The sequence below is a fragment of the Pleurodeles waltl genome, chromosome 11 (genome assembly GCF_031143425.1).
Source record: "Pleurodeles waltl isolate 20211129_DDA chromosome 11, aPleWal1.hap1.20221129, whole genome shotgun sequence".
In the NCBI taxonomy this organism is placed as follows: Eukaryota; Metazoa; Chordata; class Amphibia; order Caudata; family Salamandridae; genus Pleurodeles; species Pleurodeles waltl.
The window spans coordinates 96,967,764-96,988,960 of record NC_090450.1 but is presented as its reverse complement, the minus strand read 5'-3'; the positions used below and the strand labels follow the sequence as shown (position 1 = coordinate 96,988,960).

Sequence of the window (21,197 nt, the reverse complement as noted above, 5' to 3'; positions counted from 1 at the left end):
GGAGCTGACACTCACACCTGAATAGGGCTGTGCCTGTCCCCACTCAAAGAGCTTCAGAACCCCATGCAGTGTGTCTGGAGCCAGGAAAGGAAGGGCAGGGATCTCATGCACTTTAAAGTCCTCTCTTTGAAGTCTCCCCCACTTCAAAGGCACAACTAGATATAAGTTCTGGACCCCAAAACCATCCAAATCAGTACACTTCTGGACCTAAGGACATTCTGCCAGGAAGGAGGACTGCTATGCTGCTGGTTAAAGGACTGTCACTTTGCTGGATTCTGCTAGACTTATTGGACTCCTGCTTTGCTGTACCTGCTCTGCTGCCTGCTGCCCTCTTTGCCTGGTAGTGAGAAGGACTGGACCGGAATCTCTCCATCCCCAGAACCAAGTGACTCCAAGGGCTTGCTGGCTTGCCTCCGGTTCTTCTGCAGTCTCAGAGACATCAAAGACTGCCTGCAACTGTCCAACTGCACCTGTACTTGGTCATCAGTGAGTCCTACCCTGCCAAGTGGTGCCAATACAGTCCTGGGTGCTTGGAAGTGGGTTCTGCAACCGTAATCTAAGAAAATCCACGCATTGCTGTTATTGCGCTGATCAGGACGCCACATCTCTCCTCAACACATTGCCCTGCTGCTGAGGACTTTGAAACACTGAATGCATGGCTCAGGATCAACACATCGTCATCAGCTCCGGCGCATCACCTTTGCATCACCGGCTCTTGCCAGGCAGCAGTAGTGTTTTCCATTGGCTCCCACTGGCAGGAGCAGAATACTGTTCTCCTGGGCGCCCTGCCTGCTGTACCACTCCACCTTCAGTCTTGGGTGAATGTGGTCCCAGGGACAGTGTGTTATTGGGCCCAAGAGGATTGGGGTCCCTGAGGCTATAATTTGGCACAGGGAGGGTGCATCACATCCACCTCCCCAAACATAAATTTCACTTTGAGCTGCCCCTGGGGACTTGGCCCACACCAGGAAAAAATTCTGTAACATTCAGGAGCCCATGTATGTTTTGTTCAGTGCATGGCAAGTCCCACAGGACCAAACGTTAGCAAAAAAAAGTGTTTTTCAAATTTTGGTCTGGTGGATCGGTGGGGCCTTCTGGGATCTCATCCAAAGGGCTAGAAGGTTAAGGTATCCCTAGTCTCCACTCATATCCTTTTTTGAAGATTTTCAGGATGGGAGACCAAGTCCTGGAGATTGGCAATGGCCACTGCAAAATCTCTACTCATGTTGCGTCCAGTTGATCAGAGGAGTCCCTCCAAAAAACACCCTCAGCCAAAGACTTGATTTTTTTAATTTTAGGCCAAACATCAATATGGCTATATATTTTGATCCTTAAGTTCTCAAATACTGAATGTATGTACAGCAAATCACAAAAAGCAAGTTTTCTGGGTAAAGGTCTAGCTTTCTGCCAAATTTGGCAAAGTTCTGTTCAATTATTTTGCCTGTTGCCCTGTCTAAAATTCCCTTTGGAAATTGCAAGGGGAAAATGTGCTGTGGGACCCCCCCCCCTTTGATCAGCTCCCACATGACTGTTCAATCCGAATACTTCCAGGAAGGGGTTGACATGCATGAAGTTTGTTTGGAAATGGTTTATGTAGATTTGTCAAACTCCACCAAAGCACATTTTTCTCATCAAAACATTAACTGCAAATATTGCAGTGATATTATTAGTGATGTCATCAAAGATGTCATGAGTGATGTAATATGTGGGCTAATTAGCAGTGCATGGTGAAAGCGATAGTTATAGTTACCTTAGGGGGCAAGTCATAGTTACTTGAGATAACTGTAACTCTAACTGCTGAATTGCTATGTTTGTTGTGCGTAGAATCTGAACCTAACTATAACATTCCGGTAACCCTAGTTTTTTTCAGTTAATATTTAAGGTTTTTTTTAACTTCTATTTCCTGACTATAAAGTCTGTGGACCATTTGTTTGTTTTTTCCTGAATTTCACATTTTTAAATATAAATTGTATCACGATTTAACCCAAAAGTACAATTTAATAATACACATTTTCACAAGTTTACAAATACATTTTATTCACACAGTCATTCTGATTATATATTTTAAAAATGCACATTTTACAAATAAGGTAATTTATGTAGTCTTTCTCTGAATGCAATGCAGCATGTCTTTCTTTCTTAAAATTCATTGTGTGGATCCGTGGACCTGTCGCTAATTCTTGCACAAATAAGGGGTCTGCCGGTTATATTGAACATATTCAATGCTAAAACAAAAACACATTTAATACAAACGTATGCTATTACAATTTATATATATGTATCACTGCCTGTATGTGGGTGTGTGATTGGCTGTGAGAGTGACTGTGTGGGTGTGTGAACGCTATAGGGGTGTGTGAGTAGGAGTGTAAGCGGGTGTGTGAGTGGCTCTGTGGGTATGAAAGTGGGTCTGAGAGTGGGTGTGAGAGTGGCTGTGTGGGCCTGTGAGTGGGCGTGTGAATAGTTTTGTGCAGCTGTGTGTGGGTGGCTATATTGGTGTGTGGATGGCTGTGTGAGTGGCTGGGTTGGTCTGTGAGTGGGCTTACGGGTGTATGAGTGGGTATGTGAGTGGTTGTGTAGGTGTGCAAGTAGTTGTGTGAGTGGGTGTGTTCAGCAGTTTGGGCTATGGAAAAATGAATGGGGAGGATGCGTTTTGAGGCCCCCCCTTTTCTCTTAGCCCAAGGTTGACAGATCACCCCAAACCTTTCCATGCACAAACTGGTCAAAAAGTAGTACTTTTTAAAAATGTTTTCTGCATATTTGTCAAATGGCACCAACGTTATTAGAAACACAAAAAATGATTTAAAATAAAAATGTCTTATGAAACATGATTCTAATGATAACTAACCATTGGTGACCATCACTGGGTGAAATATAACTATATATACATATATATATATAGATAGAGAGAGAGACACACACATATTACCTAGTTATAGAGTTAGGACCTAAGGCCAGATGTAGTAAGCGTTTTGCATGGCGCAAACTGCGAAAATCGCAGTTTGCGCCATGCAAAACGCGCATCGTGATGCACATTCCCATTTTGCGAGTCGGTACTGACTCGCAAAATGGGAATGCGACTTGCAAATAGGAAGGGGTGTTCCCTTCCTATTTGCGACTCGCACGCAATGCAGAATTGCTTTGTGACCACGAACGCGGCGCAAAGCAATTCGCAGTTACCACCAGTGTCACACTGGTGGTAACCCATTCGCAAAAGTGAAGGGGTCCCCATGGGACCCCTTCCCTTTGTGAATGTTGCCGTTAATGTTTTTTCAGAGCAGGCAGTGGTCCAATGGCCCACTGCCTACTCGGAAAAACCAAATGGTTTCGTTATTTTTTTTGTATTGCAACTCGTTTTCCTTTAAGGAAAACGGGCTGCAATACAAAAAAAAAAACTGCTTTATTTAAAAAGCAGTCACAGACATGGAGGTCTGCTGTCTTCAGCAGGCCACCATCCATGTGAGTGCAGGGAATCTCAATGGGGTTGCAAAATGCGACCCACCTCATTAATATTAATGAGGTGGGTCTTTGCGACCCCATTGAGATTCGCAGACAGTGTCAGAGACACCGTTCTGCATCCGATTTTGCGAATCGGAAATTGCGAGTCGCACCGACTCGCAATTTCCTATTCGCAAAATCGGAGTTTCCTACATCTGGCCCCAAGTTTCTATAGGAAAAGCATTTTTTGTATTCCCTATAACTTTGGTGCAAATTGATGAATCTTGATGAAATTTTCAACACTAGTACGACAGTCACTTTAGCTGCTGTGTGGAAAGTGTCAGGGTGATTCATAAAGTGGGAGCCAAGAAAAAGAGAGGGTCCCCAAACATGTTTTCCCCATGCAATTTCCCATAGGGATTTTAGACCCAACTACAGCCCCATCCGCTGGACAGAATTACAACAAATTTGGCAGAAAGCTACCTCTCGGTCCAGAACAAGCCTTTTTTGGCATTTGGTGTAAATACGTTCAGTAGTTTTGGAGTTACTAAAGGAAAAACAAATGTATATATCTAGGGATGCTGATCCTCCACGAATCCCAATGGGGATCAAAAACTCACACACTACGCACAGTCAAAGGCTGTGCACAGCATGAGTTTGGGTTCCTGTGGGGGTTTTGGCCGCAGAGCCTGGCTGTAGGCCTGGCCCTGCGGTCACCCCCTGCTGCGCAAGGTAGAAGGCCATGTGCAGCAGTGGTTGTATTATCATACGCTATTTACATATTACTTTCTGTTACAAAAAAATTGAAATTCACTGAAAAATCCAAAGGTTGTAGGGACATTATAGTTAGGTTGACATTTTACTCACACAAAACCAAAGAAATTCAGCAGTTATATTTTTATTTATAGTTATAATTATCTGAAGAAACTATGTAACTTGTGTCATTAAGTAACTTTAGGCCCGTGTTATAGTTTCTTAAAATAAGTTTAAGTGTAATATAACTGCTGAATTTCTGTGCTTTTGTGTTGGTAAAAAGTGAATGTAAAAATAACGTCCCCTAAGCTTTGGTTTTTTTCAGTGAACATATCTATCTATATATATATATATATATATATATATATATATATATATATATATATATATATATATAAATATATATATATTTTTTTTTAATGAAAAATCCTAAGGTTGCAGGCACGTTATAGTTAGGAAATAGAATTTAAAAAAACATAGAAATTCACTTAAAAAAGACAAATGTTACAGAGATGTTATAGTTAGGTTCTGAATGTCCTCGCACAAAACCCTACAAATTCAGCAGTTATAGTTAGAGTTATTTCAACTAACTGTAACTCATACCCTAAGGTAACTATAACTCGCACCCTCCCCATGCACTGCTAATTTCCCCTGATATTACAGCACTCATGACAACTTTTATAACGTCATTAAAAGTATCAATGAAAAATTAGCAGTCACATTATTGAAAAGAAAACTGTGCATGGTGGGGCGCAAGTTATAGTTACGTTAGGTAGCAGGTTATAGTTACTTGAAGTAACTCTGACTATAAGGGCTGAATTTCTATGGCTTTGTGTGTTAAATTCAGAACCTAACTATAGCCTAACTGTAACGTCCCCGTAACCTTTATTTTTTTGCGGTTTTTAAGTGAATAGTTATATATATATATATATATATATATATATACATTCATTTAAAAAACCAAAGGTTACAGGTACGTTATAGTACACCAAATTTGGCACAAAGATAGCTTTTGGTCCACAGATGAGTCCTAAAAAACACAAAAAGAAAAGGGTCAGGCTACTGTTACCTTACCCCCCTAGCCTTGGTGCATAGGTCCCTCAGGACAAAAAGCATTTTTTTAAAAACATCCCAGAGAAAATCATGACTATTTGCCAATTTCGCTGTGATTATTTTTTTTATAAGCAATCGTGGCCTGCTGCACATGCTTTTATGTTTGACCCGGGGTGGGCCAGGTCCTAGGGCATATTATTTGAAGGAGGAGGGTGCAAGGGGCCTCCCTCCTAGGGCTTACTAAAGACCCGGGGACCACCATCTCCTCAGTGTAAAATACTTTCATAATAATAGGAGAGTTCCTGCGGACCTCCCCCCTGCCGCACCCCAGGGACCTGCAACGCCCTGGGACAAAATACTCCTAGAAAATAGGGGGGTCATTCGGACTGCCACCTCCTCGAGGCTACTAAATGAAATTAGGAGGGGGGTCTGTCGTGCAGCTCAGGCCCAGGGAAAACCACCACCTTGGGCAAATTTTAAATTTTGAAGGGGGGCACGTAGCACCCCTCGTGGAGCCATAAATCACCCTGGGGACCGCCACCACCCAGGGCTATCTCCTGCTATCTCCAGAGGTGCCCATCCTCGGGAGCTAGCTGTTTGCTTTGCTTGGTTGGAGCTAAGAGCTCCTTCCAAGCAAAAACAAACACACCTCTGCTTTCAGCTCCCACTTGCTTAAAGCAGAGTTTTCATCTATTTCCCTGCATGGAAGCATGTGTGCAAGGAGGGAGATGAAAACATTGCTCCCACAAGCACTGCTGACCTCTACACCCTCGACACCAGACCCTACAACAAACACTGCTGCTGCGCCAATCCACACTCCACGGTAGCACCATGTACCTGAACCTACTGCCCTTTCACCCGCATCAACATGCTCACCAGCAAGCCACCCAGCCCCTCTGTGACTACACTGCTGACTGCACCAGCATGTGCACACCAGGTCTCATGCGCCCTTCTGAACACACACTCACTACGCATGCATGCCACTGAGATTTGGGACATCATCACCACCTTTGCACTCGATGTCCTCTTCCTCACAGAGACCTGGCTCAACCCCACATCATTTCCTAACTTTGCCACTGTGGTACCCAAAGGATACAAGATCACCCACCATGATTGCACCAGCAAGCCAGGCAGGAGAGTCACCAACATAAATAAGTAATCCCTCCATTGCACCACCACGACAGATATCACCCCAGCCATTGTACACCTCAACCATCCAGGTCCAGGCGGCTGGCAAAACCACGATCAGGGGCACCCTCGCCTCCTGGCCGCAGGACCACAACCAAGTTTCTGCAGCTTCATAGCCGACTTTATCGCCCCACCCATAATAGACGCCATTGACTACATATCCCTTGTTGAACTCAACTTCCATCTTGATTACAACACCAACACCACCAAAGTCCTTGACAGCATGAACACCATCGACCTTCACCCAACTCATGCATGACCCCACACACACCACAGGCCTGAAGCTTGACTCATCTTACTATCCACTGTACAGCCACACCACAGAACGTACGTAGAACGATCATTTCATTTGCACTCAATGTCCTCTTCCTCACAGAGACCTGGCTCAACCCCACATCATTTCCCAACTTTGCCACTGTGGTACCCAAAGGATACAAGATCACCCACCGTGATTGCACCAGCAAGCCAGGCAGGAGAGTCACCAACATAAATAAGTAATCCCTCCATTGCACCACCACAACAGATATCACCCTAGCCATTGTACACCTCAACCATCCAGGTCCAGGCGGCTGGCAAAACCACGGTCAGGGGCACCCTCGCCTACTGGCCGCAGGACCACAACCAAGTTTCTGCAGCTTCATAGCTGACTTTATTACCCCACCCATCATAGACGCCATTGACTACATATCCCTTGTTGAACTCAACTTCCATCTTGATTACAACAACAACACCAACACCACCAATGTCCTTGACAGCATGAACACCATCGACCTTCACCCAACTCATGCAAGACCCCACACACACCACAGGCCTGAAGCTTGACTCATCTTACTATCCACTGTACAGCCACACCACAGAACGTACGTAGAACAATCATTTAATTGTCCACTTCAACATCACCAGCCCATGAACCACCTCCCTCAGTTTGCCCACCACCGCCCACCACAGCTTGGGCAAAGTTTTAGTGGATCAATAGATCAACACCCTCAACAACTCCCTCCCCAAGCACACCAACAACTAGACCAGAACTTCAGAAACTTCAATGCATGGATCACTAACTTTCCAACAGTGTCCCTCCTATAAGCAACAATGCACTCAGAAGATACAGCAAACAGGCACGCTGGTACACCGAAGACTTCAGAACTGCCAAAGGCTACTGTACACACCTGGAGAGAAAATGGTGCACAAGCAAGCAGGCCACAGACAAGACCTCCTTCAAGACAGCCCTCAACCTCTACCACCAACAGATGAGAGATTCAAGTACAATAAAAATATCCCCATGCAATGAATCAAGCTTCAACAACAGCAAAAATCTCTTCAACATTGTCAAAGAACTCTCCCACCCCTAATTTTGCAGCAGAAAACATCACCCCTCACAAGATCTCTACAACAACCTTACAAACGTCTTCCATGACAAGATCACGAAAATTAGCCATGCACTCACTACCCTGTTTAACACCTCGTTTGCCACAACCATCTTTCCTGAGGACTGGAAACATGCAGAGGTCAGTGTCCTACTAAAGAAAACTTCAGCTGACCCCAACAAACTCAACAACCACCACTCAATCTCCCTGCTTCTGGCCGAAGTACTTGAAAAAGCCAATAACCAACAACTCTCCTCACACCAGGAACAAAACCACCTACTCAATATCTCCCAGTCTGAATTCCACAGCAACTATAGTACTGAGACAGCCCTCATCATGGCCACTGAGAACATCAGAGCCCTACCAGCCAAGCAGAGACAGTTGTACTGATCCTCCTAGACACCTCTGCAGCATTCAACTCAGTCCCTCACCACATAGTCATCGCATGTCTACACGATATAAGTATCCAGGGAGCTGCTCTCGGATGGATCATATCCTTCCTCATCAGAGGTTCACCTACCACTAATCCACTATTCACCTCCAAGCCCAAAGAAAGTATCAGTAGAGAACTATATGGTTCCTGGACCAGCCCCACCCTCTTCAACACGTACATGACACCACTGGCCAGCATTGACACAACCCATGGACTCAACATAATATCCTATGCTGACAACACACAACTCATCCTTTCCAGCTCCTAAGACTCCACCAACACAAAGACCAACTTCTTCAACTGCATGACAAACATCACTAGCTGGATGAAGGACAACTGCCTGAAGCTCAACAAGGACAAGACAGAGTTACTGATCTTCAGTGACAAAAACACCCTGTAGGACTCCTGCTGGTGGTCCTCGGAGCTTGGGCCCAAGCCAACTGTGACTAACCACACCAGAAACCTAGGCCTCATCCTGGACAGCAAGTGAACCATGATGCACCAGATCAACTCTCCTCGTCCTGCTTCTTTATCCCTTGCATGCTTCGCAAGGTCTTTCAAATGGCTGCCCCCTCGCTCTAGATGAACCATTACTCAGGCCCTCACCTCCAGCCGACTGGACCTTGGCAACACTCTCTACACAGGATCACAGCCCAACTCCTCCAAAGACTACAGACCATACAGAACCCCACAGCCAGACTCTTCCTTGACATCCCAAGATGAAGGCACATCACCGCCATCTCAGGGAACTCCACTGGCTCCCTATTCAGAAAAGATGCCAGGCATTCAAAGCTCTACACAACTGCAGACTCGCCTACATGAACCACCTGCTTAACTTTCATCAGCCCACAAAATACCTCCACTCTGTGTCCCTCTTGCTAGCCTACACCTCCCGCATCTGCAATGCAGGAGTGGGGGGCGCCCTTTATTCTACCTGCCTGCAAAGCCATGGAATGAACTACACCTCATTGTCTGGACTGCCCCATCTCTTCTAGAGTTCCTAAGGCTCTAAAGACCTGGCTGTTTGGCTGATTACCTGGACCCTGCCAGCACCTGGGTATCCCCACGGGAGACAAGCTGCACTCTTCAAATCGACTGATTAATGGAGTGAGTCCCCATTTCCCACCAACCCCCTAGTCTTTTCCACAGTTACTGATATTTTGGATGTGCACTCAACTAATTAATGACATAGGTCCCAAGGTGTCCTTAGGAGGAGAAGACCACCTGCCACTCTTTATAATCCTTTATAAGTGCTTAAGTGCATGAATCTCATCAAAGACGAAGATACATAGTGGTATTTACCAGGTTAATAATCTCTTGCATTCAAATTATACATATATAACTTAGCCACTTGTTTGAATCAATGAAGCAGAGTCATGGCAGGAAAACGTCACTGTTCATGGTCAATAACCATTTTTAGTTCATATCTTCGTAAAATGTTTTGGCACCCAATCTTGGTGAACTAAACATCTTGTGGACAAATTACATTATATTGACATGTATATTAAAACTTTAAATATGTATAACTTTCAAACTATAGCAAAGACAAACCATGAGACATATCACATGGAACATAATTAGATAAAGTGCAGCAACATTTAGGATATATGTGCAAACCAAGCCTTAGCAAAATTAAGCTTAATCAAATACATTATTACATATATAGCACAGTACTGATGAATACCTTTTGCTGTCCCTGTATCTTTGCTGCCACTTTACTATGTACTTTAAACTCAAACTACACAACTATGCTGCTATGAAGAGCTGGGTGCCTTCTCAATTTGATCATATTTCCCAAAATTGTTCTTATAGCTACAATAGATGTGCAGTGACTTGATATGGAACTGAATGTAGTGCCTGCACATGCTTGCATAAGTATGGATGTATTTCACACATTATACAAAATACTATATATACTAGTAACAGGCTGTCTAAATTATTTGGCAAATGTTTACAACTTTAATTGAATTTAAGTACTAGGTTGCTGACGTGAAATATCCAAATTTATCTTGTTCACAGTTTGAAGTTGAAATATTTCTAAGAACAGAATTGATGTAACCAACATCATTTAGTGCAGATACTCAGCAGAGTTGCCATTTATTGAATTGGGATGAAGGAAAGCCACCAGTGTAGCACTGTAACCTTTGGGTGTTTGTTTGAAGATAGTGGAGGGGATCAAGGTCAAAGGTCTCCTGTTTCAGCATTCCGATGATTGCCTTTCTGTCTCCCGCTGTTTATTTTAGAATTCTGTCCTTGTTGGGTTGAATGTTGTAATAGCCGTATAACCATTCTGCCTTGGTATACACTGGTTGTGAAAGACCCTCGCCCTAATTATGTGCCCTTGTCTGAATCTTTGGTCTGTAACTCAGGTTTGGTCTCCTTTGATTCTCTGAAGTTTGAGTGCCTTTCACAGCACTTGCTATGTGTGTCTGACAGTTGATAGTGCACATAACAGAAGCTATGAAAGTGGGCATCAGTCAGTCGTTTATTTTCATTGGACTCTTCAAAGTGATGTTTTTGTTTGATAGAGCAAAGGGAGACAGGAGATGAGAAGAATGTCCCACTCCCTCTTGAAATGCTTGTGACACTGAATTCAATGTAAAGAGAGGAGAGGGAAGGCTCTCTGTGTGCCCTCCTCCACAACCTCTGGCTGTCTTATTCACTGATGCAATTCACATAGCATGTTGAGAGGCAGGGGAGACTAAGAATTAGAGGAAGTGGATTAGGCCACTAAACAGTTGAGAGCAGCAGGTCCATAGCAGTGTTTATGCCCACTGATGATCCATTGTCTTCATTTGAGCTCTTTCCATTCCAATGCTCCAATATTAAACCTGGATAAGGAAATCCATGCTCCTTTTGTTCTGGCAGTTTTACCAGTTTTACAAGTCTTAATTAAAGTGATGCCATTTGCCTAGAAGGAAATTATCTGCATTTTGCATGCCTGATATGTATAAAAATGGCAATTATGAAAACCATCCTACCTTCAAAAATCTGACTCATGTTCTTATTCTTTTTTGCAAGTGAGAGATCCCTGCACAGAACACAATGGAGGATGTGCACATATCTGCCACAATAGGGAAGGAAATGCAGTGTGCGAATGCCGTCCAGGACATCACCTTTCTGCAGATAAACAATTATGTGATGGTACAAGTTCTAATCTTGAAGTGTACACTATTTGAACTACTTCCACCTAGACAAAATATGTTAATTCTGGATAAATGATGGTTCAGTTCTTTAATATGACATTTTGAACGTGTGGAAGAACTCATGCTTTTGTCCATTATTGAGAACCAATTGCCTAAGTGCTCAATCCTGAAGACTTCTTCATTCTGGCCATCCTAAAACCTTCATATATATCTCTGACAAACCCTTTATTCCATGCACACTACCATTCTGATAGCAAAAAGTTCAGCATGATTGCAGCAATATCTATGCAATGTGTGATTATCTAGACAGGGTCCTTAAATATTGATAATGAATGGTTAGTCTTTGAGTTCACTCCAACTGTGGCCAGGTTCTTCAAAATTCATTGAACTGATTGTTGCAAAGACCTTCATGTAATGACTGACTTTGAAATACTTGTTGTCTCTAACCAGTCAATTATTAATTATTAGAATTTTAATTAAGTGATAACAAACTCAAGACTAAAATTGTTACAACAGAAGAATGAACATTCACTAATCTGCTACGTGGGGTGGGATTGGAGGAAGAAGGTACCAAAAGAATAGAGTAAATGCCCCTTATTCTACATGTTCATTTAGTCTAACTTTGCTCTAGTCAATCAATTATATTTCCTATCTTATATTTTCCCTCTACAGCAGTGTATGCAACATACAACAATGATCTATTCAATTACACCCGGTTGTCATTTCAGCATCCCAGATAGCTGTTTCTGGTTAATATGACATTAATAAATAATTGAACTTACAGTCTCACTGTTTATAATGTTGCTAGATGTCATAATAGAATTTCATATGACTTTAAGTCTTCATTTAATACCCATTTTTGATAGGACTTGTTGTGCTTTAATGTGTAGTTCCAGGTGGAGCATGCAAGCTCATTCAGTAGACAAACAGATGAAGTAAATGCTTCTTCCTGGATGTTTCTGTTAACCATAACCTAACCTGCTTGTGTTAACAACCATTAATATGCACATATGGGAGAGAGTTATTTATTCATGTCTGTTGAATTGAAAGATAATTTCAGAAACAAAATGTAATTTGAGCACCAAACTGTGAAGTCTATCTAATAAGATCTAAGAATTATTGCAAATCATACCACTTTGGACTCCAAGCATGAACAGTCACTAATACGCTTTGCCTAAATGAAGTTATTGGCTACAGTCCATAGACTCAATGCCACTAATGATAGATTCTATCCCTCTTTCCAAAGTGAGCCGTTGTTTTTCTTTTATTTGCTACTTACCTTTACAACCACACTTACTCCAAATGGCTAATGGAATTTCCAAGACTTCCAAACTAAAGAAGTTACATGACCACCCAGTATCTGAAATCATTCATCTTTGGATCCATTTTCTATGGCAAATCAATGTAGATAGAATGCAGAGGAAAACACCTATATATTTACTAAAGCAAGTGCTAGCTACCAAAAGGTCTGTGGCCAAAGGAGAATGCCACTAACTCCTTAACTGATTCAAATTCAGCATTCTCAATTGAATCATTGTAGAAGCCAATATCTTGATCTAGGTCTTGGGCTAATTTGTCCTCAATGCCCTGTTATGTCACATCTTAATGAAATATCAATATCTTTATCTGGAAATGTTAAACACATTTACTCCCCACTTCCCTACCTCCAAGCACTGTTAATAGTCTCAGTATAAGTTACTATTGTCAATCCGAATGATAGACTTGAGGCCAAATATTATCAGCAATGTACTGATTTTTTCTAAGACAATTTGTACACTTTATTCTGGAGGTCCATGGTTTCTGCTTTAACCCTTCACCGGGCTCCTTGGCGACTGCACTGAGCTATGAGGCTTTGGAACAAAATGCCTAGGGAATCCTTCTTTTTGCATGGTGTATGGTGTTCGCATACATGTTTACATTTTATAGATGATCTTAGGCAAACATATTTTTAAATGAAAATAAGGAAACACTGACCTAGAGACTAGAGCCGTGTCTTGTTCCACCTAAAATTATTAGAATTTGTCATGAGAAAATTGAGCAACTACTGGAGCAGATTCGCCAGGGGGGCTGGTAATAGCTGTAAAGATCTAAAAATGTAGTGAAGGATGCTAGATATGGCCTAGAAAATAAACAAGTACTGAATAAAGAAAGGTTCCAAATTAATCTTTTCCATGAATAAACCAAAGTAACAAAAGTCCCTTTTATTGGAAATACACATCTCCCAAAACAAAAAAAAATCAAGAATACTAGGTTTCCGTCTGAAGTCCTGCAAGAACATCCTTTAACTGATACAGCCTGATTGTTTGCCACTGACAGTTGCCATCAAATATATTTATGTGAATATTCTATGAGTAATAATGCTGGCAGAAGTTTGTAAATCTCATATCATAGACTGTCATATGGGTCCTGGGATGGTACTGACCTGACCCCGGCATTCATGTATAATTCACTTCAGTTGTGTTACATAGATACAGATAGATTTCCTTCTGCATACAACTGCATTAAAAAAGGACCGTAACAGCCAAAATAGTGTGATTTATGTTTACATCTGTACTGTGGTAAAACTGTCAGTTCCATGTTGTGTCTTTTTTCTATCATGAAGAACAGATAGGTATGGCCTGTTTTAGGTGACTATAGGTTTGAAGTAGGAAACATTTTTAAGGTACCAAACTGCTTGATTCACAGACTTTTTGTATGTAGAAAGCCCAAATTGCTACTCAGTAACTTGTTACTGAATCGCAATTTGGGTTTTGCTATTTAGTATTTGGAAGGGGACCACTTCCACTGTGAGAATGGTTGGTAAAATATTTTTTAAGCACAGGCAGTGGTACCAGGGACCACTGCCTTCTCTTAAAAAATGAAACTTCCAAGTTTCCAACTTCCATGGCCAGAGTGAAGGCCCAAGTTTTTGCATTCCTAACCTTTAATGTGATAGCTTATTTTATTGCATGTCTTCCCTAAGCTGCAAGTGCAATGGTGCGAGTATTTGGCTAATGAGGAGGCTATCATGCAAAGAAGATAAGAAGGCTTGAGAAGACGTGTTTCCAAGGACGAGAGGAGTAACTTGGAGATGCCAGCCAAACTCCCATCTGAAATTCCTGAGTACTAGAGTAAACCAAGGCTGAACTGATTTAATTTCAAAATGCTTAACTGTCAATTAGATAAAAGATTTACAGAACTGTTGTACAGTGGAAGGTTTTGGCTGTGATGTCAGCTTCTGGAAGAATCAAGATTTAAGTGTGGTGTGGCTAGTTGTAGATTCAGATCCTCCTTACCCCTTGATCAGAGCAGACCTGTCTGAGGTACAGACCTAACAGTTTATTTTCCTGAGTGGCTTCATGCTACTTGCACCTCTCTTAACAGAAACATCAACAGAAATTCTGTAGCACTGACATTATTTTTCCTTGAAATCCTTAAAAACAATTGGTTAGTTAGGAATTTAGGTTTAATGATTAGGCAGGAAAACTTGGACTTAAATGTAATGCATCAGACCTTTTTCTCATTTTCAACATTATCGCTAGTGAACTATTAGTTCTGCACATGCTGATTCAATTCAATTTTGTGTTACGCTTTAATTCTCCTTCGGGTAATTTTATATATTTTGTTCCATGGTTTTGAGACTTATTTATGTAAGCTTGACTTTGAGTCTGCAACAAAGCCCTTTCAACTTTATTTTGGTCCCTGGGATTCAATGTGTGGCCAATAGGTTACACTGTAATTTGTACTGAGAAACTTAATGTGTGTCTCCTCACCCCTCCGAACTTGGAAAAAGATTTGCCCGACCCCAGATCTAGAAATAGTGAGTAGAGCTGGATCAGATGGCAGCAGATTCAGATGGTTTTCTCCCAAAGTGACGAAAACTGGTACCATACTCTAGCGTAGTCAGTCCTCAGTGCCCAAACTTAGATGCCATATCTAGAACTGGAAGATCGGCAAAAATTGTAGAGACTTGGAATAGAGTTGTACTGACGGTGGGAGATGTGAGTATTAATAGGGTTGTGGATTGCAGCAGTTCATATCTAGTTTGCAGTAATTCTGTGAATGTGGGTGATGTCATGCAGAGATGATTTTGTATGTTGTGTGCATGTGGTGATTTATAAAGAAGTCCAAGGGGTTATGAGGTCTGACGTGGCCTAAGATCCTGGGATAGTATTAAAAGACACCATATTAAATTGTCTGCTAAGAGGTTGTGTTTGTTGTCAGACATTGTCAATGGCACAGATAAGATAGGGACTTTATGTGGATGTGATTGGCATTGGCATTATGGACCTTAATGCCCAGAGTGAAGCTGTACTGATATAGATGATACCCTGCAGGCCAAGGTTTCATTCGAAGTGCTTGGAAATTCTCTTGTGTGTGTTGAATCTATTGCTTCTTTAGTGGAGCAAACAAAGGTTATTATATCTTGTATGTGTGTGTGATATTGCGGAGCGCATGTGCATACAGATTGTACAGGAAGGGAACTGCTGCGGGTAGTGAGGTCTACGTCATAGTGTGCCATGCAGGTATAGGACAGTTGGTGTGGTGCCACGCTGTTATTGGTACCGAATCCAGCTGTGATACTGTTTCAGATTCCATGGGAGGCTGAGTGGTTCACTGTCATTGATTTGTCTCAAGACTTCTTTTCAATACCGTTGCATGAGGACAGTCAGTTCCTTTTTACATTTTGGCTTGAAAATATTGTTTTAGCATGGTGTTGAGTCCCACAAGGGTATACTAAGGCCCTCATTCTGACCCTGGCGGTCGGTGATAAAGCGGCGGCCAAGCCGCCAACAGGCCGGCGGTCTAAAATATTCAATTCTGACCCTGGCGGGAACCGCCAACCCAGCCCGCCAACTTAACACTCCGACCGCCACAGCGGTACAAACAAACAGCGTGGCGGTTCCCGCCAACAGCCCGGCGGCAGACAAAGTACCGCCCACCCTATTACGACCCACCAATCTGCCACCTTTTCCGGGGCGGGAGCACCGCCGATAAGAACACGGCGGAAACAGACTACGAACGGGAAAACGCTCACCTCTACGCACTCCACGCGAGATTCCGGCAGTATGGAGCCAGAGTTACAGGTCATCCCCGCACTCCTATTCCTCCTCATATACCAGGAGCACGCCCGGCGGCGCGGAAGACATCGGTGAGTACTGCACCTACGACACAGGGGAGGGAAAAGATTACCGGCACACACCCACCCACCCACACCCACTACAACACACACATCAATGCATTCCCACAGATCACTGTCACAACCCACAAACCACCCCCCTCCGAAATAATGCAAAGACCAAAAGAAGAGATCATAAACGGGCAGATATATTTAAATATGTACGCCATTAATCCCAAAAAATAAATAAACTATGTACAAAATATATACAGCTACTAAATGTAGTCCAACCACTGTCCGTGGATCACAGGGGTCCTGTGCAAAGGGGCAAGGCCCAGTCCCACGACAAGAACTCCACGGAGAGAACACTGCAGGGGCATCAGAAAGAAAATAGGACAGGCACCTCAGGGGGAAGGGAAGGGGGGGCACCTCAGCCACTTGAGTACACGACGCCAGATCCACGAGGGGACTCCATGACCACTGGGCCATCCTGGGGAGAGCAAAGCCACAGTCCATACAGTCCATACAGTGGGTGGCCTGCCCACTGGGCCATCCTGGGGAGAGCAAAGCCACAGTCCAAACAGTCCATACAGTGGGTGGCCTGCCCACTGGGCCATCCTGGGGAGAGCAAAGCCACAGTCCATACAGTCCATACAGTGGGTGGCCTGCCCACTGGGCCATCCTGGGGAGAGCAAAGCCACAGTCCAAACAGTCCATACAGTGGGTGGCCTGCCCACTGGGCCATCCTGGGGAGAGCAAAGCCACAGTCCATACAGTCCATACAGTGGGTGGCCTGCCCACTGGGCCATCCTGGGGAGAGCAAAGCCACAGTCCATACAGTCCATACAGTGGGTGGCCTGCCCACTGGGCCACCCTGGGGAGAGCAAAGCCACAGTCCATACAGTCCATACAGTGGGTGGCCTGCCCACTGGGCCATCCTGGGGAGAGCAAAGCCACAGTCCATACAGTCCATAACAGACCCCACTGCCACTGGAGGAGGCAAGTTGGCCAGAGGACATCCTGCAGCCCTGCCCGAGATAGATCCTGCCTTGCCACGTCTGCCAAAGGGCCAGCGGTTCTTGCCCTGAAGGGCCCAGTTCAGCGGTTCTTGAGACGGCGGGGCCCAGTTCAGCGGTTCTTGCCTTGAAGGGCCCAGTTCAGCGGTTCTTGCCTTGAAGGGCCCAGTTCAGCGGTTCTTGAGACGGCGGGGCCCAGTTCAGCGGTTCTTGCCTTGAAGGGCCCAGTTCAGCGGTTCTTGCCTTGAAGGGCCCAGTTCAGCGGTTCTTGAGACGGCGGGCCCAGTTCAGCGGTTCTTGCCTTGAAGGGCCCAGTTCAGCGGTTCTTGCCTTGAAGGGCCCAGTTCAGCGGTTCTTGAGACGGCGGGGCCCAGTTCAGCGGTTCTTGCCTTGAAGGGCCCAGTTCAGCGGTTCTTGCCCTGAAGGGCCCAGTTCAGCGGTTCTTGAGACGGCGGGGCCCAGTTCAGCGGTTCTTGCCTTGAAGGGCCCAGTTCAGCGGTTCTTGCCTTGAAGGGCCCAGTTCAGCGGTTCTTGAGACGGCGGGGCCCAGTTCAGCGGTTCTTGCCTTGAAGGGCCCAGTTCAGCGGTTCTTGCCCTGAAGGGCCCAGTTCAGCGGTTCTTGAGACGGCGGGGCCCAGTTCAGCGGTTCTTGAGACGGCGGGGCCCAGTTCAGCGCTTCTTGCCTTGAAGGGCCCAGTTCAGCGGTTCTTGCCTTGAAGGGCCCAGTTCAGCGGTTCTTGCCCTGAAGGGCCCAGTTCAGCGGTTCTTGAGACGGCGGGGCCCAGTTCAGCGGTTCTTGCCCTGAAGGGCCCAGTTCAGCGGTTCTTGCCTTGAAGGGCCCAGTTCAGCGGTTCTTGCCCTGAAGGGCCCAGTTCAGCGGTTCTTGCCTTGAAGGGCCCAGTTCAGCGGTTCTTGAGACGGCGGGGCCCAGTTCAGCGGTTCTTGCCTTGAAGGGCCCAGTTCAGCGGTTCTTGCCTTGAAGGGCCCAGTTCAGCGGTTCTTGCCTTGAAGGGCCCAGTTCAGCGGTTCTTGAGACGGCGGGGCCCAGTTCAGCGGTTCTTGCCTTGAAGGGCCCAGTTCAGCGGTTCTTGAGACGGCGGACGGTCTATGGCCAACTGCTAAATGCCTGGTGGTGCCCTCCTGGGCAGCGGGGATGGTGCTCCTTCACTGCCCACCTGGGCTGTGGGTGGTGGGGCCCTCCTGGCCAGCTGGGCTGGGTCCTCCCTGGGCAGCGGCTATGGGGCTGGTGGGCTCTCCCGGGGCAGCTGTGCCGGTTCCTCCCGGGGCAGCGGCTATGGGGGTTGTGGGCTCCTCCTGGGCAGCAGGCCTGCTGCCTGACCTCTCCAACTTGCTGCCCTTGCCCTCCTTAGTCGTCGGCCTGTGTCCCTTTCCTCCCTTTGGAACTGTGGCTGGTGACTGTCTCTGGGTGGTGTCCGGGGGGGATGTAGAAGGCGGGCTCCTGCGGCGCCCCTTCCGCCTTCTGCTCCTCTTCCCAGGGGGTGGGCTGGCTGTCCCCTTGCTGCTGGGCGAAGATCCAGACATGCGGGCTGGCGGGCTCCAATACCCCTGCACCCTTGTCAAGGGGGCTGCAGGGCTGGTGGTGGCTGAGGTGCTCTTCTTACCCCGACGAGAAGGAGGGGGGGCTCAGGGTCAGGAAAGAAGTTAGTAGTGGCGAGGAAGAGCTTCTTGGGACAATGGAGAGTGGTAGGTACAGTGGGAATGGGAGTGGAGGGAGAGGATGTGGTTGTAGGTGAGTCACGTTTGCTGTCTTTGGGTGCAGGTGCAGGAGGGATAGGCTGTCGTGAGGTGGATGGCTGTTGGGTGGGTGGGTGGCTGCGTTTGTGTGGTGTGGAAGAGGGGGTGACAGACACAGTGGGAGAGGACACAGGGGACGTGTAAATGGCAGTGGGGGTGGTGACTGCACGTGTGCGGACTGGAGTGGAGGGTGTGCTGGTGATGGAAACACTGGCTGATGGTGAGGTGAATGGAGGTGTGAGTGTAGACGTCACAGGAAGGGAGGAGGGAGACGAGGAGGTGGGGGTCACAGAGGTGGTAGTGACTGTTGGCATGTCTGCATCGGAATGTTGCGTGTGAATGTCTGCGTGATCTGTGGTGCTTATGTTTGGATGAGCTTCTCTTGGGTGTTGAGGTGTGTGCAGGCTGGTCTGATGGTGTGGGTGGGACAGGCAGAGGAACAGGAGACTGGGAGGAGGGAGTTAGTAGAGGCAGGCAGGAGACAGGGACAATGGCTGCCGTCAGTGCTGAGGCCAGAGCCTGGAACGATCGCTGATGGGCAGCCTGACCCGAATGAATGCCCTCCAGGTACGCATTGCTGCGATGAACCTCCCTCTCCACCCCCTGGATGGCATTCAAAAGGGTAGTCTGCCCAACAATGAGCGTTCGGAGGAGGTCAATGACCTCCTCACTGAGGGCAGCGGGGGTAACAGGGGCAGGGCCTGAGGTGCCTGGGGCGAAGGAGATGCCCGGCTTCCTGGCAGAGCGGGCACGGGGCGAACGCGGAGGGGCTGCTGGGAGGGCGGAGATGGTGCGCTGGGTGGCGGCTGTACCTGTAATGGCGGGGGGCACGGATGGTGCCACCCCCGCAAGGGAGCCCCCTTCCGAGGACGTGTCCGTGTCGCTGCAGGCTCCAGTCGTCCCCGTCGTGGAGCTCCCCTCGCCCTCCGTCTCACTGGTCCAGTCTGACTCTGTGGCATGGCCCTCCTGGGCCATGTGAGATGCAGCTCCCTCCTGCCCCGATGCCACTTCTCCTCCGCCTGATGATGCTGATGCACACAAGCACAGAAAGACAAACAAAAAGGGGGGGGAGAGAGAAATAAAGGGATATTGAGTACATGGATCTCCGGTACAGTTAGCGGACATGACAGACACAGATGCCCCCTGCACTAAGTTGCGCACTTGGGGTCCGCTACGCATTCCGTGGAACATGCCCTACACGCCTAGAGTTGACAACTGCACCCATGGATGACACGGCCCAGGGATGGCTGTACTGACAAACTACTGAGGGTGGTGGCTGGGGACACAGGGGCTTACGGGGGTGCCCAGCCTACAGATATCGCCCTGGCCTAGGGGGACCCACAGCCCTCCTCCCCCACCCAGACACCTCCACTGCGCGACAACAGAGTAGATAATGCTTGGACTCACCCCCTTGTGTCTGCTGTGCTGCCCTCACGCGCCCATCCAAATCAGGGTAGGCCACCGCCAGGATCCGGAACATCAGGGGGCTCAGTTGACGGCAGGCACCCCGCCTACGTTGGGAGGCCATCCCCAGCAGAGACTCGGCGGTCTTCTTGGTCCCGCGGCGGATGTCCTCCCACCTCTTGCGGCAGTGGGTGCCCCGTCGATGGTGGACCCCCAGGGCCCGGACTTCCTTGGCGATGGCACGCCAAATCCCGATCTTCTCATGGGCGCGGACCTATGTGACACGTACAGGGAGGGAGAAATACCACGTTCAAGTTACTCAGCATTTTCCTTTCCAGTGGCCCAACGCCCCCCATCCCCGCCAGGCCCCCCGCCAGGCCCCCCGCCATGCCCAACATGCCCCCCATCCCCGCCAGGCCCCCCGCCAGGCCCCCGCCATGCCCAACATGCCCCCCATCCCCGCCAGACCCCCCGCCAGGCCCAACATGCCCCCCATCCCCGCCAGGCCCCCCGCTAGGCCCCCCGCCAGCCCCAACATGCCCCCCATCCCCG

General features: G+C 46.7%; 1 protein-coding gene across 1 annotated transcript in view; it reads left to right on the top strand.

Moving 5' to 3' along the window:
- The window catches only part of LOC138265069 (multiple epidermal growth factor-like domains protein 6), a 768,694-nt gene that overhangs the window by 425,630 nt on the left and 321,867 nt on the right, over positions 1-21,197 (top strand). The window contains exon 8 of the mRNA XM_069212617.1: positions 11,248-11,370. Coding sequence (XP_069068718.1) covers positions 11,248-11,370 — 123 coding nt within the window. The remainder of the gene's footprint in view (positions 1-11,247; positions 11,371-21,197) is intronic.